Genomic DNA, 14,897 nt, shown 5'->3' with positions numbered 1-14,897 from the left:
GATGATGCTGTTTTTTCCAAAACAAACCAAAACAACAAGAAAACAAAAATAAAACAAAATAAAATAATGGCTTCCACCCCAATTTAATACATGATACATTCCTATAAGCACAGTACATTCCGTACATACATTCTGTACACATTACAATCCAGATGTTAGCTTCACATCAACAAAAATAAATATATTTACACAGGAAAAGGAAGAATAAATAACTTAAAATGATAAGAAACAATCACTCCAAATCCAAACTTCACAAAAAGAAAAACAAAAAAAAAACTCATTATTAATCCTAGTTTCGGACGTGTCCAATGTATTGTCCACTCGGCTTTCAGTCAACTCTCTCTCTCCCTTTCACTCTCCTATTTTCATGAAAAATAAAAAATCCTCTTGGAAACTCACCATTCACTTGGGCTTGACTCTGCATATCGCCCACAGGTGGTTTCTGTTGAGGCCCCTGTGACTGACCCCCGTGATGCGTTCCCCACTGTCTGTGTATACGCTGCAGAGGGTCCAGGTGTACTCCTCAGTAACTCGAGTCTTTCCCTGTGCTTGTAACACACTGATTATTAATGCGTGTTTTGTAGCAGGTCCACCTACGAAGGTTTCTGAGTTTTGCGCGTGAGGCTTTTAATAAAAAAATAAAATAAATTGCATATGTTTGAACATAAAAAGCAGTTGTCTCAACTGAAATTGCTGCAAAGATATTATTGTTTAGGGGTTAGCCAAGCTACATGTATGGAATCTGAAAGAGATGACAGAATTAAAAACCATGAAATAAGTCCATTAAGTACATTACAAACAATGTTTTTGTCACATTTTGAAATCATATGCTGCACCATAATTCGAGTTGAGTTGATAGACTGGGGACTGGTCCCTTGAAATGTTTGCTTGATCAGGGACTGCTCTCTTGAGCAGTCATCTATACAACTGTCCCTAAAGCTACCATAACCATTCCCATTGTGCTCAGTGGTTCCCATGAGATGAAAGTGATCGGCTCTTAGCATGCCACACTAGCTACCCAGTGCATATTGGCAACGCAGCCATAAAGATTAATAGTGGCTGGAGTGGAGGGGGACAAACCGAACGGCAGTACATGAACAAAACTGGCATACATTTGCACTGGGTCCTGATGGATAGGCTGTCCTCTCACAACGCCTGTCCCTGTCATGCCACTGGCCAGAAACCAGACATGTTTAGTGCTTTTCAAAACCACAACAGAAAGCTGAAATAACCTGGCGACTGACAACTGAAATAACTCCCAATCATTGCTTAGTTCTGGGCTTCACCATTTTGGCATGCTATGAGAAAGGGTTGATGAGAAACTGTGGCGCACTTGTGATCTCTATCCTATGCACCTATGGCTGTACAGACAACACACACACGCCGTGCTAGTGTTTTTAGAGGCAAATCACTGCACTGTACTGTGACTGGACCGATGACCATCTCTGACTGCATCTCTCATGATTTCAATAATGTTCCACTAGACATGTACAATTTCTGAAAGATCACCTGGCGAGGTAAGTTTTGCTTTTGGGAACATTATGGCTAACAGCTGGATGACATTTGCATTTGATTTAGTGAAGGTGACTGGTGATTGCATATATGCCACTATTTTCACCCCTCCTTACATTTCTGATATCAACACTGTCACGTCTGCACAGGGCTTCTCCCCCCTCTTTGTAAGAGTATGTCAGAAAACATTGTAAACAAGCTGACTGAAGCCACCTCTGTTGAATGTGTGAAACATGCTTGCGGATGTATACCTGACCACTCTCCAGCCACTCAGCCACTTCATTCAGGAGACCCATCCACTATCAGACAGTGAGTGGGAGACCCCCAAAAAAAAAAAAAAAAAAAAAACAATACACACATACATCTTCAGTCCATGTAAGGGAGAACATTGGATTACATTTTGGGGCTGTCTCAGAGTCGTTACTGGAGTGGACCAGTGGCTACAGAGAGAAGCAGGACTACAAAAAATACAAAAACAATAGATTAAAAGTATATTTACATACACGACACAATCATACGCACACTTACCCAGACACACACACACATAAACACACACACACACACACACAAACACACTTTTCTTTAAAAAATTGTGCTTTGTAGAGAAAGAAAAAGATAACGCCAGAGGAGGGTATGAAATTGTGTTCGTTACTTGCACCAGTAGAGAAAACCAGAGGGTATCCTAGGAAGGGATTTGCGTTTGTTAGAGAAAGGTTATCTTCACGGCCATGTGTCTTTTCAAAGCAGGTGGAGCTGTGTATGGAGAGGGATGGTCAAACAGCAGGAACTGACCGACTGGTCAAATGATGATGAAGGCACTGGATTTTGCGAGAAAGCGAAGCGTGTTCCTTACTTTCTTCCGGTTCTGGTTTGTATTTTTTTCCTCCCTCAGTTAGGGAAAGGCAAGTGCATGCACAGTGTTGTGAAGTAGTATTAGGTGACATCATCATTTGTTATTACAACTGCCTCATCAACAAAACGAGCCCAAAACATAAAAGTGTACAGTTTTCGTCGAAAAAAGAATAATCTTTGATTTGTTTTGCTTTTACGCTTTGTGTTGATGTGAATGTCTGTCTCTGTGTCTGTATATCTATGTATGTGAGTTTTTGTGTTTTGCTATGTCCAAACTCAGCACAACACCAATCCCATAGACTATCATGAGCCAACGAGGACCTCCATGATGTGGTCCAGTTCGGTCAGGTCCATTTTGAAAGGCTGGCTGGGCGTCACCCCCGGCGACGACAGCGTCTTGAGGAGGTCGTCGGCCGTCACCACCTGCGACAGTTTGGAGGCTCCGGCGCCGCCCGAGGTGGACGTGCACGGGTCAAAGTCATACATGGAGGTGTCGATGTCGGCGAACAGGATGTCGTCCAGGGCCAAGTCCGTAAGGAAGCCCGAGGAGGACGACGACGAAGTGGTGCAGGATGATGGGGTGGAGGAGGTGCAGGAGGAAGGGGAGGTGGTCATGTCCAGCTCGGCCGGGGGAAGGGTGTCCATTGGGACGACGTCGGGCTTTGGGCTGCTTACTTTGCCGCAGTCTTTGGAGTCCGAGGCCGACAGGGCCAGGGAGGGGACGAGAGCGGGGGTGAGCGTGAGGTGCAGGGACGAGGCAGAGAGGGACGGGGAGGTGGGGGGTGAGGACGCTGAGGAGACGGAGAGAGGTGAGGGGGAGAGGGAGGTAGTCATGTGGGCGGCTGCCGCCACCGCCGCCGACGGACAGAGCTCCTCGATCTCGTCCAGCGCTGAGGAGAAGCTGTCTCGGAGGGGTCTACAGGGGGCGCCCATGAGCAGGGGCGAGGAGGAGGGGGAGGATGTTGACGAGGGAGGCACCAACGAGGGGGCAGGGGGTGGAGGCAAGGCTCCAAAAGCCCCTGCGTCCTCCTCCAGCAGGGAGGCGGGGTCAGGTCCGCCCTCGCGGCCCGGGGCCGCAAAATCGGGGTCCCGTTGGCCCGAGCTGGCGTCACGTGCAACCCCAAGCCCGTGGACGACAACACCCCAAAAGGCGCTCCTGCCGCCGTGGCGGCGGGCGTGGGCGAGGAGGACGCCTGGCGGAAGCCCTCGTCCAACGGATGGTGGTCGTGCGGCGCGGCGGCGGCGGCGGGCACCGGCGAGGGCGCGGGGAAGGGCAGCGGCCGCAGCGCGCCCTCCTGCTTGAGCTCGTCTTGGATGCGGCGCAGCATGTTGTTGATGAGCACGCGCCGCTGCAGGCTGGGCTCGGTCAGCGCCCGCTGGCTGTACAGCTTCAGCAGCGAGATGTTGAAGATGGTCTGGCTGGAGCTGTGTCACGCATGACCGTGCCGCCCTGGTCACGAGGGAAGGACGGGCCTGGGGGCACCGCTGGGACGGGCGACACGCCTGTGGGACAGCACCGCCAGCGCTTTGCCTTCCAGCCCCTCTTCATCCTCGTCCAGCTTCCGCTTTGCACCTTTACCCAACATATATCTGCAGAGATGGAGAGAGAGAGGGATAAAGAAGGAGAGAGAGAGAGAGAGAGAGAGATAGAAAGAGAAAAAAAGGATTGAGGGCAAGAATTGAAAAGAGGAAGAGGTGCCATTAATAGAGGGAGCAGCAGAAAGAGACAGAGGTAGAGAGAGAGAGAGAGAGAGAGAGAGAGAGAGAGAAAGTGTGTGTTAGAGTGAGCGTGAAAAAAGGACAGAGGGAAAAAGAGAAAACAGAGAAACGAGAAACAATAATCAGCACAAAGCCACTCCAGACACAACACCGTCTGCTGCAGCTCTCATGCGATGTCACCTTTTTACCTTCTCAGCATGAAAGCCCAAGTGCTAGCACACCATATGCATCTGACACACATCGTTCCAGAATTTGAATGCAGATAAATATGTACAGGCACATTTTTATTTTCAAATTCAAATTCCAAAACAACAATCAGTCATCTTCAAAAAACATTTTTCCAAGTTACAACAAACTCCACAACAACAACAACAACAAACTCCACAACAACAACAACAACAACAATCTTAAGAACAAAACTGCCATAAGAAATCAGGGGAAAACAAACAAGGAAAAGAAAAACAACGATACTCAAACGCTGTTGCAGTGATAGCCGCTTATTTAGTAGATGAAGGTGGCGGTTACACGTGGTTAGGCAGATAGTCACCGATCACAGGAACAAAAGAACTGGAGAGATGAGCTGGAGCATGGGGCATGGGGGACGCAATACACAACCAACAGAAACGGACAACCAACAACCAACCGGCGCAGGGGCAATTGGTTCGAGCATAAACAACTTGACAAGAGGGGGTGGGGTGGAGGGGGGTGTTGTGCGGTAATGGGTACTGGGATAAAAGAGAGAGAGAGAGTGAGAGAGAACAAAAAAATAGGCAGAGGGGCAAAGAGAGAGAGAGAGAGAGAGAGAGAGAGAACCGTTTCTATTACCGGGTTGTAGCTTTGTTGCCATGACATTGGCCTGCGAGCGCGCGGTCGTCATGAGAGCGCGGTGAGGCTGTGCTGCTGGAGGGAGATGCCCTGCCTGCCTGGTGGCTCTCTGCTCAGCCAGCTCAGGGGGAGAGAGCACACATTACCTAACAGCGCCAACGCACAGCCGCTGGGACACAACACGCGCGCACACACACACATACACATACACATACAATCACCCTTGCTCTTTCTCTCTCATTCACATCTAATCACTCTCTCACTCATTTATATAAACACACACACACCAAAAATTACATACAATCTACGTATCTCTCACACCGACTCACATATAGATATTTAAACACACACTCATACACACAAATCACAAACAAATACAAATACAAACAATTCACTCCTACAGGCATCCATACATATATGGACAGTACACCCATTCTGACACACCATAAATACATTCATAAATAGGCACACAAAATCGCACACACAAACAAACTCATATGCACACAGGTAACAGTGACAGGACAAAAAGAGCTCTCAAAGCAAAGCATACAAAGTAACCAAAATCCATTCATGAAATATATCAAATAACTACTACTGCCTGTACAAAAGGTTTGTCATCCAAAGCTCAGCTTGCAAAAACTTAACAGGGTCTTAATGACATACGGGCACAAACCCTTTCAAAAGAAAAAGGAAAAAGAGTGGGTAAAAAAGGAATGACAGGTTTCATGTCTGACCACAGGGGCTTTTTAACGAGAATCACACTCTCCCTTACTGACCTGCCAATTCCTTCTTGGGACGTCACACTGCGTCCAGCGAATGAATGAATGTGTCAGATTGACAGCCAGTGGTAACGTGCAAATGTGTCACATGAACCGGAAGTGTGGACACTCACACACACACACACACACACACACACACACACACACACACACACACACTCCCATTCTGCACTGAGTGACCAGTCACGGTGGAGCAGAGGAGGAGCACTGGTGGGTTGTGGTATGGGCAGGAGCTACCTGATGCTGTGAGGCCATGTGATACCTGAGACGGGTTTATGTTCTTAGGGCCCACCATGCAGTTACATGACTCTGACTCACAATCTTCCCTTTACTAGAACCATATAGGCATTAGTCACGCACACCTAAGTATGCATACTGATACACACCCAATGCACAAACACACACACACACACAAACACTACAAACACACACACCCACACACACACACTACAAACACAGACACACACACACTACAGACACAGACACAGACACACACACACACATACTACAGACACGGAAGCCAACTGATCCAGTGCGAAATATATAAAATACAAAACTACATGAGACAGACAGAGAGAAAACAGAAGGTAGCGAGCAGGTTTCTTTAACCTTCCCCCCTATCACTTTTCTGCACACTGTGTGCAAACGCTTCTCTCTCCAGCACACTATTAAAAATTAACACACAATTGACGGAGATAGGAGCTACTGCATGTGATAGATGTCATAATAATCTTGTATGCATAATGTGCGAATAAAAGCCAAAAGGAACATGTTCACATGCAGCTGGGCTGGCTCTCCAGTGTAAAATGAAAACCACGGTGGAAAAACAAAGATCCTCTCTGTGATCTAAGCACTGAAGGAAAGAGAGGGAGGAAGAGAGAGAGAGAGGGAGGAAGAGAGAGAGAGAGGGAGAAAGAAAGAAAAAAGAGACGCTGCTCCTGAGGCCTCTTGATTTCCATAAAGTGGAGCCCAGTAGCGGTAGGCAGCGTTGCAGTTCGCTTGAATCTAATCCAGGCTGACAGCCTCACGCACCCCAGCCATGTCTGAGTGCGCACACTCGCGCGCACACACACACGCACACGCACATAAGCATTACACACACACACACACAGGCATACACGCACACACACACACATGCACATAAGCATTACACACACACACACACACACACACAAGCATACACACACACATGCACATAAGCATTACACACACACACACACACACACACAAAAAGCATACACACACACACATGCACATAAGCATTACACACACACACATGCAGATAAGCATTACACACACACACACACACAAGCACACACACACACACACACACACAAGCATACACACACACACACACACACACACATGCACGCAACGCGCAGTCGCAGCTTTGCCAGGCAGTCCCACTCACTCAGGAAGTGCAAGTGGCTGGGCCAGTCGCTTCGCCGCCTGTTACCATGACAAACACAGTCAGCTGGGAATCCACCCAAAGAGACGACAAAGAGGTGGAGAACAGAGGGAGAGAAGGGAGGGAGGGAGAGAGAGAGACTGGGGGTTAAAGTAGAAAAAGAAATGTTTCTGCTCTCTTGGCTTTCAGCTTGCGCTCAAGAGAAAAAAAGACTGCTCAGAGAGAGACACAGAGAGAGGGAGAGGGAGAGGGAGAGAGAGGGAAAACAAGAAAACGTCCTGAAATCTCCTGAATGTGCGGAGTACACTTTGATCCTGATCATGCATATTCTGGGAAGACTGCAGAAGTGTTTCTTCGAAACAATGGGACACACTCAACAATAAAAAAACGCTATATTTGAGTCTAGAGAATAGTATGCCATCAAATCAAGTGGAAATAAGAGAAATGGGACTTCATGTGATTAAGAAGCACACTTTTCACCTCAGAGCACGTGATGGGGATGACTAAACGGACAATCATCACCAGTCCCAAATGTGTACAGGCACTTCTCAGAGAATGTATGGAGAGAAACCAAGAGTGAACAGACAGAGAGAGAGAGAGAGAGAGAGAGAGAGAGAGATTGAGAGGGGGTGAGTAAGGGTGAGAATGAGTCACAGAGGTGAGGAGTAGAGGCTGTGGGCGTTAGGCTGGGGCAAGACAGACAGAAAGAGTAAGACAGAGAGAGAGAGAGAGAGATTGCATGAATGTGTGGAGGAATCATTAAGAGTTGCTGAGTGTGTAGCCTACTTGTGTCTGAGAGAGAGTGTGTAGCCTACTTGAGGAGTGCTTTAAGAGTGAGAGGACTCACTGCTACTGAACAAAACACACACACACACACACACACACACCCTGCGCACAAGGGCTTGAGGGTGTTTAGGGGTGAAATGATATGCTGAAGAGTGATAATGATTATTTAAGAGAGTGTGAGAGACACAACTGGGGTTATGTGTGTGTGTGTGTGTGTTTGTGAGTATGTGCATGTGAGTCTGAAGATAAGGGGGAGAGAGGACAAGGAATGCTGCAGCAGCTGAAGCTGTCCTTGTGACTCATTCTGGTGTGTTTTACACACATACACCACTCACACTCACACACACACACACACACACGGAACACTTCTGCAGGACTGAAATGCCACTGCAACCCCACCCTCCACATTCCATTTGATTGTGTTCTCCTCTCCTCCTCTCCTCTGTTCTACTCCTCTGTCCGCCCCTCTCCCTCTCTTCGCCCACCTTCCGCTGTCTGCACCAAGGGTGAAAGGTCACGCAAAGAGAAGACTGAGTTGAACACAGATGGGGAATACTGGCCCCTGGCCTCCATGTGCACACCTACACAGACTCACACACAACCACATCCAAAAGAAGGGAACGTCCCATTAAACAATACTGACATGCTTCTTGGGGCCCGTTAAAGCACCTTTCTTTCACACATGACACAGAAGACACTCTCTCCCAAACAAACTGTTTTAATCGGTGCATAGTCAAACTGAGACCTGCCTGGGATGCACAGCTACAGAAAAATCACCTCCCACCAAAACAATAAAAAAAAAAACCAACAACAGTAAGATGAAATCCGCACAAGCTGTCCCCTGAACCGGCGCGGGAGCCTTTGAAGAGGGGTTATATAACGGACATTTTGCAGCTGCACTCCTAGAGGCCGGTCAGGCCGGCCAGCCACCCTTGCTTCCTGAATGCAGCTCCCGGTTTAAGATGAGTTCCTGAACCGAGCCGCAGCAGCAGGCTTCAGCCAAGAGGGGCTGGGAAGAATTACTGACTGGACAACACGTGCCATGTTGACCATGTTACTGACACATGGTCATGTCAGGGGCTGGAGCGGAGAGGGAGAGTGGAGCTGATTGACTCAAGATTGATTGACAGCTGCCAGTGTGAATGGGTTGGGGATTGTGTGGAGGGTAAAAATGCAGGCGATGACAGTGGTGGACACAGAGGGACTGAAGTGGCCAGTCCAGTGTAAGACAGAGAGGGGGACGGGCTTTGCAGTGATATTATGATCCTGTAACTGGATATGCACGTTTCCATGCCTGAGCTTCAAGCATACCCTGCTCACCTCCTACCCAACCAACCCCCTCTCCCTGGCCTCGTCGCTGCTCCATGCTGTGCTTTTTTTAGGTCCTCAGGGTACACACACACACACACACACACACACACATGACTGCTCACATATGTATGTGCTCAAACACAACACAAGCTTGCAATGTTGTCATCATGCACCAACACCTGGCAAACATACACAAGCACAAACACACACACACACACACACACACACAGAAACAGACTATTCGCAAAATATAAAATAGACACAAATACACATTCTGCAAATGCATTCCAAGCTGAGAGGCAGAGTAACAGCAAAGAAACAGAGACAACATGAGAGAGATAGAGAGAGAGTGAGAAAGGGAGGGAAAGACTGAGAAATAGACAGACACAGAGCAAGAATAAAAAACTGAGAAACAGACACAGTCAGAGAGAGAGAGAGAGACAGAGTGCAAGAGAAGGAGAGAGAGAGAAACAGACAGAAGAAGACACAGGCAGAGAGGATGTGACTGGCTGAGAAAGACGGAGGGAGGGAGAGAGAGGCAGTACGCGGCAGCATGCACTCCTGGGCTCATCTTACAGTATCATTACAGGCACATAATACATCCTCATCCTCCTGTGTGCCGGGGCTCTGGGAGCCCTCAGTGCGCTTTGTCATGCCACTTGACGGCACAAAGAGAGGGTGTCACTGGTGCAGGCCCTCCTGATGGAGACTCAATACCACACCGCCACCATCACCGATAGCACACATAGCAAACAGAAAGAGAGAAAGAGCAAGGGTGTAAGAGAGAAAGAAAATAGGGAAACGATAAAGAGAGAGAGAGAGAGAAATGGTAAAAAGAGAGAAAGAGAAACGGTAAAGAGAGAGAGAGCAAAAGAAATGGTAAAAAGAGAGAGAGAGAACCGGTAAAGAGCGAGAGAGGGAGAGAAAGAAATGGTAAAAAGCACAGACACAGAGAGACGGTGTGCCAGAGGGATGGACAGACAAGCAGACAGAGCGAGCGAGAGAGAGAGTGAAAGAGAGAGGGAGAGAGGGAGAGAGAGGAAGGGAGGGAGCGCGAGACACACAGGGAGAGAACGCGAGAGAGAGCAAGCAGCAGAAGCAGCATGCGATGGAGATGAGGGGGTGAGCCACATGCGGCACGCTTTGAAAATGCCTCGTGAGGAGAAACCAGCAGGCATTTTGGCACAGCAGAATAAAACGAAATCAGCCCTGCTCTCCCTTGGCTGCGTTAATACCACATATAATATCAGGCAGCACAAAGACAAATGTGACAGAAAGCTGCTGTAAGTTGATCAAGGCTGCCAGGTTCAATAAATATTTTGGGGAAACAAGTGTAAGTCGCATGAATCTCCGCAACAGTGTCAAAAAGCCACCGTGTTCCAGTGCTGGATGGGAAAGCGATTCATTTTTTATTGTGGAAATGATAATAAATTATAACACAGCTTATTATGGAGGCTGCTGTTCTGATGTAAATTCTGAGCTTTGGCATCCGTGGCATCTGAGAAGCTCTCCAAGCATGCAATTCAGAGGTGATAAAAATGGCTACAGGGAATGTAACAAGCTAGCAAGCCTTCAGCTGACATCTAGACTGGTCCTCTAAGACTGGCACACAAACACTTTGGGGTCTGAGACTCCACAGAGAGCGTTTGAGGCCCCGTTAACAATGCTTTTCTAGTTGGGAGTGAGTGGTCGACACTGATAAGACAGCCAGGTGATGGGAGGATGCGGCAGCAATGCTGAACTGAAAGTGAACTCAGTAGTGTGTTGCTTCGGAGCACCAAGGCCAATCGGACACACACACACACACACACAAAGATACACACACACACACATACATACACACACACAGTCAGACAGAAAAACAGACAGACAGACACACACGCAAAAGCACATACGCTACAGACAAGTTGTAGCACCAGGCAAGTATTCACTTGTGTATATGTATACATATAATAGGCTATGACATACATGTAAACACACGTTAACTGTAGTAGTAGTAATAATCATAAAAGGGAATTCCAATTAAAGAGCAACATCATGTTACATGTTACAGTTCTGGGCTTGTAATCTCTGTGCATGCACTTTTACCTCAGAGCCAGAAAAAGTGAAAGTAACTGCGAAGAGGACAACCCAATTCACTTGAAACCGGTTTGACTGGAGGGGCCAAAGGCTGCATGTCATGTGTGGGGGTGTGAGGCAGACACGCGCACACAAAATTGCAACAGATACATGCCTTCTCTCCCTTATTAAAAAATATGCTTACTCACACGTCCACAATGATGTTCACATCGTGTGTGAACTCAACCTCTTCGCCTGAGCATGAAATTATTTTGAGGGTTTGGATTTAGGCAAAACTCCAACCTCTAGAGGTGTCTTTTCCAGGGAGTGAGATGGGAACTTTTACTGTCCGAGCAGAACACAGCTGGAACAAGGTATGATCTTAAACAACCATGCATTTGTTGGTGAAACTGAACTCACGTGCAATGAGTATGGAGTCAATATGATCCAGTTTTATCCAAATCTTTCCCACACAAGCTATCCCTTCAAAACATGACTCTTCCTTTACAGACAACATTCATATGTGTGAGTATATGGTAAATAATACTCGTATTGGCGGATTCTCCATGGTCTCTACACATTGTCACTACAAAGGAGCCATGACAGAACAGAATATGGACAGAACGCGTTGTCTGTTACATAATGCTATGACACACTCAATTACGGTAAACAATTGGCCACTGAGACCAAGAAGAGAGACGACAGGACAGTCATCCCTGGAATGAAGCAGATGTTTGGGTGCACTCTGAGAAAAGACACACAGGTTTACAAGCACAGGCTCCCAGAGGCAGGAAATAAATTAATTAAAAGAGCTGAACTAAGGAACTGTTTAACTGGACACCGTTTAGGCATGTGGCTGGGTGCGCATGCACATTCATTCTGCTATATCATTCAGATGTATGTGAAAAAGCTACACCCTAATGTTTTTTTATATACATGTATATATATAGGCCTACTAGGGAGTGTGACTGACTGCAAGGGTTAGAAGAACAAAGAGGGAAAGCTCCACTTATTCACAGTGAAAATGACTGAAGCCAGGGCTGCATGAGTACTGGCACTTATAATCTACTTTGTTTCATGTGAAATTAACATTGGTTAGCAAATCCAAGTGAACTTTGAGCTCTCTTGAACTGAGAGAGAGAGAGAGATTGTGTGAGAGAGAGAGAAAGAGAGAGACTGTGTTCACTTTTGCTCTTTGGACTCTGAATTCACAAACCAGTGCCTTTCATATGATCTCAACCATATGCTTATCTGAGTGACAAACCAACGTCCAAGGGTATAATTCAGAGAGAAAGAACTTTTACACAAATTGATGCACACACAATTCGACATCACCTTTCAGACGATTGCTGTCAGTCTCAACTGACACCAAACCTAAAAACCCAATTGATCTGAATGAGATTTCACCAAGGAAATTATTTCCTTGTATCAAATGAAGAATCATTCTGTTAAGAACAGCACATATGTCCCACAGACTCAAACGGAAAAGTCTTCCATTTGCTCTGCTGTGGCAGGTCTTAGTCACACTTGCATTTTCACGGCCTGAGATGTTAGTCAGCTAGGCAGACTAATGCGAGACACATAAAAACCATGTAGAAGAGCGCCCTCTCAGCCCGAGACTTACAACCTGTCTTCACACACTTGCCGACTCTTGAACAATGCAACTAATACACGGTGGTCAGCCGAGACGATTTTGCTCTCACCTGCCAAATTTCAGGTTCAGTCAAACGGTTAGGCGATTCCAGGCAGACAGTCTAAATGGCCACCAGGGTGGGAGCGATGTTCACACACTCACTCTACAAGAATTTGTGAGGAGATAAGAGCTGCGGCAAAAGCAGCGTTGTGGGATTAACAACAATGACTTAATTGAAAAGGAGCCCGTGTCAAGTTTCAAATGTTAGCCTACATATATTAGATAATGAAGTCCTACTTTAAATAACTGTTACAATGTTAGAAGACACGGCGAGTGACAGTAGCAATGGTGGAAAGGAAGGAACCATAACTCCCGTTCAACAAGAGAAATATAACCTCAATATCGTGTGGCAAAAGCAATGACAATGTAATGATAATTATCTGAAGTGAAACACAAAAATACCGCCCAAGCGTTACCCAAAAACAAGGCACAATCATCCAGAGTCGTCTGCCCCAGCCTCACACAACAAAGATATAATTTACATAAGAAGTATAAATTAAGTAGCAGACTAATTTGAACCTAGAAGGTCAATAACGGCAGCACAGACTATCCCTGTTGGCTGTCGTGACCTGCCTGCACTGTTTTGCTGGCTTAGTTCGCAACATGCAGAAACTTCACGGAGCAAACGAGTGGCACAAGAGTGAGCGTAAGACAAAAAAAAAATAATAATGCGATCAGTCGTATTATGTATATTTAGCCTACTGCTTGTGTCTAATGTTATTGTTTAAAACAGTACATTAGTTCCTCCTGTAAATAGCCGACATTATGTTAGTGTAATTCCCCTGTATCCCAGTGAAATAGCCCGTAAGGATTACCTACCACATATAGTTCCAACGGAGGTTTAAAATGAAGCATCAGGATGAATCTTTCTTAATGTGAAGTGTTGGTTCCGAGGCAAGCGACGGTAACGTTAGACTAACGATTAAAGTCTTTCTCGTTTACACTTGCACTTTAATTCCCTGTTTCTTGAATAGGCTACAAGGAGTCGTGCCGTTCAGCAATGGCGTTGATTCGGGCTAAGCGAGAGAATAAAAATTGCCGTGTGGTGGTGAATAACAGAGTAATAGCGCTGCCACCACAGTTGTCCCCGAAGAGGAATGACGTCGAGTGAGGCTTTAACTACGCTGCAAGTCGGCTATATGTCGTCGGTGTTGTCCGCCCGCCCCCTACAGACGCAAACAGCATGTCTCTCTCTCGCTCGCACGCTCTCAGGCTCCTGTAAGTAAGTTGCACTCCTAGCATTCTGTAATGTAGTGAGAGCATATTTTATTTCTTCCGTAAACATATATTTTCGTTTGTTTGCTACTATTTAGTCTGAATATGTAGTTTATGCCCTGGTGTCCTTTTAAACGTTATCTCCTTAAGAATAGCATTCTACAATAGCATTCTACAATAGCCTCATATTAATAAAACAATGTTAACACAAAAACAAGTATGACTCGTGGTCTGAAAATAGAGTGGGCTAGAGGCTATTCTGGTTATCTAAGTCATAACTGCCAGTCCCCGTCCCACTCGGTAGAGTGGGTAGATTGAAGTGTGACGACCACAAGAAGTCTGTTAATCCTTCCACAAAAATCAACTAGCACGTCTTGTGATTCCTAAAGGTCTATAGTTCCTCTCCTGACAGCTATGGCTATGTTTCATGTCTTAATAAAGAGGCCAGTTCCAACATATGTCATCTACCCTGAGCAAGGAACATATGCTGCCTATCTGTAATAGTTCACCTCAGGCTTTACTGACCAGAGAATGTAACTGTCACCAGATGGCAAGGACAAGCCCGGTACACTTCACTACAATGGAGACTGGTCGTGTCTGGTGGGTAAAGTGGCACCCAATAGCATACTAAGAGTGCCAAGTGGTGCCAAATGTTGTGCGGCAGTTTTTTGATTGTTGAACAGATCTTGAAATATACAAGTAATATGCAGCCTGTGAAAAATGTAACAGTCAAGTTGGA

The 14,897-nt window shown here is 46.4% G+C and overlaps 1 protein-coding gene across 1 annotated transcript; it reads right to left on the bottom strand.

Moving 5' to 3' along the window:
- Window positions 1–1,839: 1,839 nt before the first annotated feature.
- On the bottom strand, window positions 1,840–14,082 carry sertad2b (SERTA domain containing 2b). Its single transcript, XM_048270356.1, is given in 3 exon segments — window positions 1,840–3,466; window positions 3,499–3,954; window positions 13,763–14,082. Coding segments are annotated over 2 exon segments (1,251 nt in total). The 5' UTR covers window positions 3,951–3,954; window positions 13,763–14,082; the 3' UTR covers window positions 1,840–2,667.
- Window positions 14,083–14,897: the final 815 nt, after the last annotated feature.

This window comes from Alosa alosa, chromosome 18 (assembly GCF_017589495.1).
Source record: "Alosa alosa isolate M-15738 ecotype Scorff River chromosome 18, AALO_Geno_1.1, whole genome shotgun sequence".
NCBI lineage: Eukaryota > Metazoa > Chordata > Actinopteri > Clupeiformes > Clupeidae > Alosa > Alosa alosa.
This window is presented reverse-complemented; position numbering and strand designations above follow the sequence as displayed.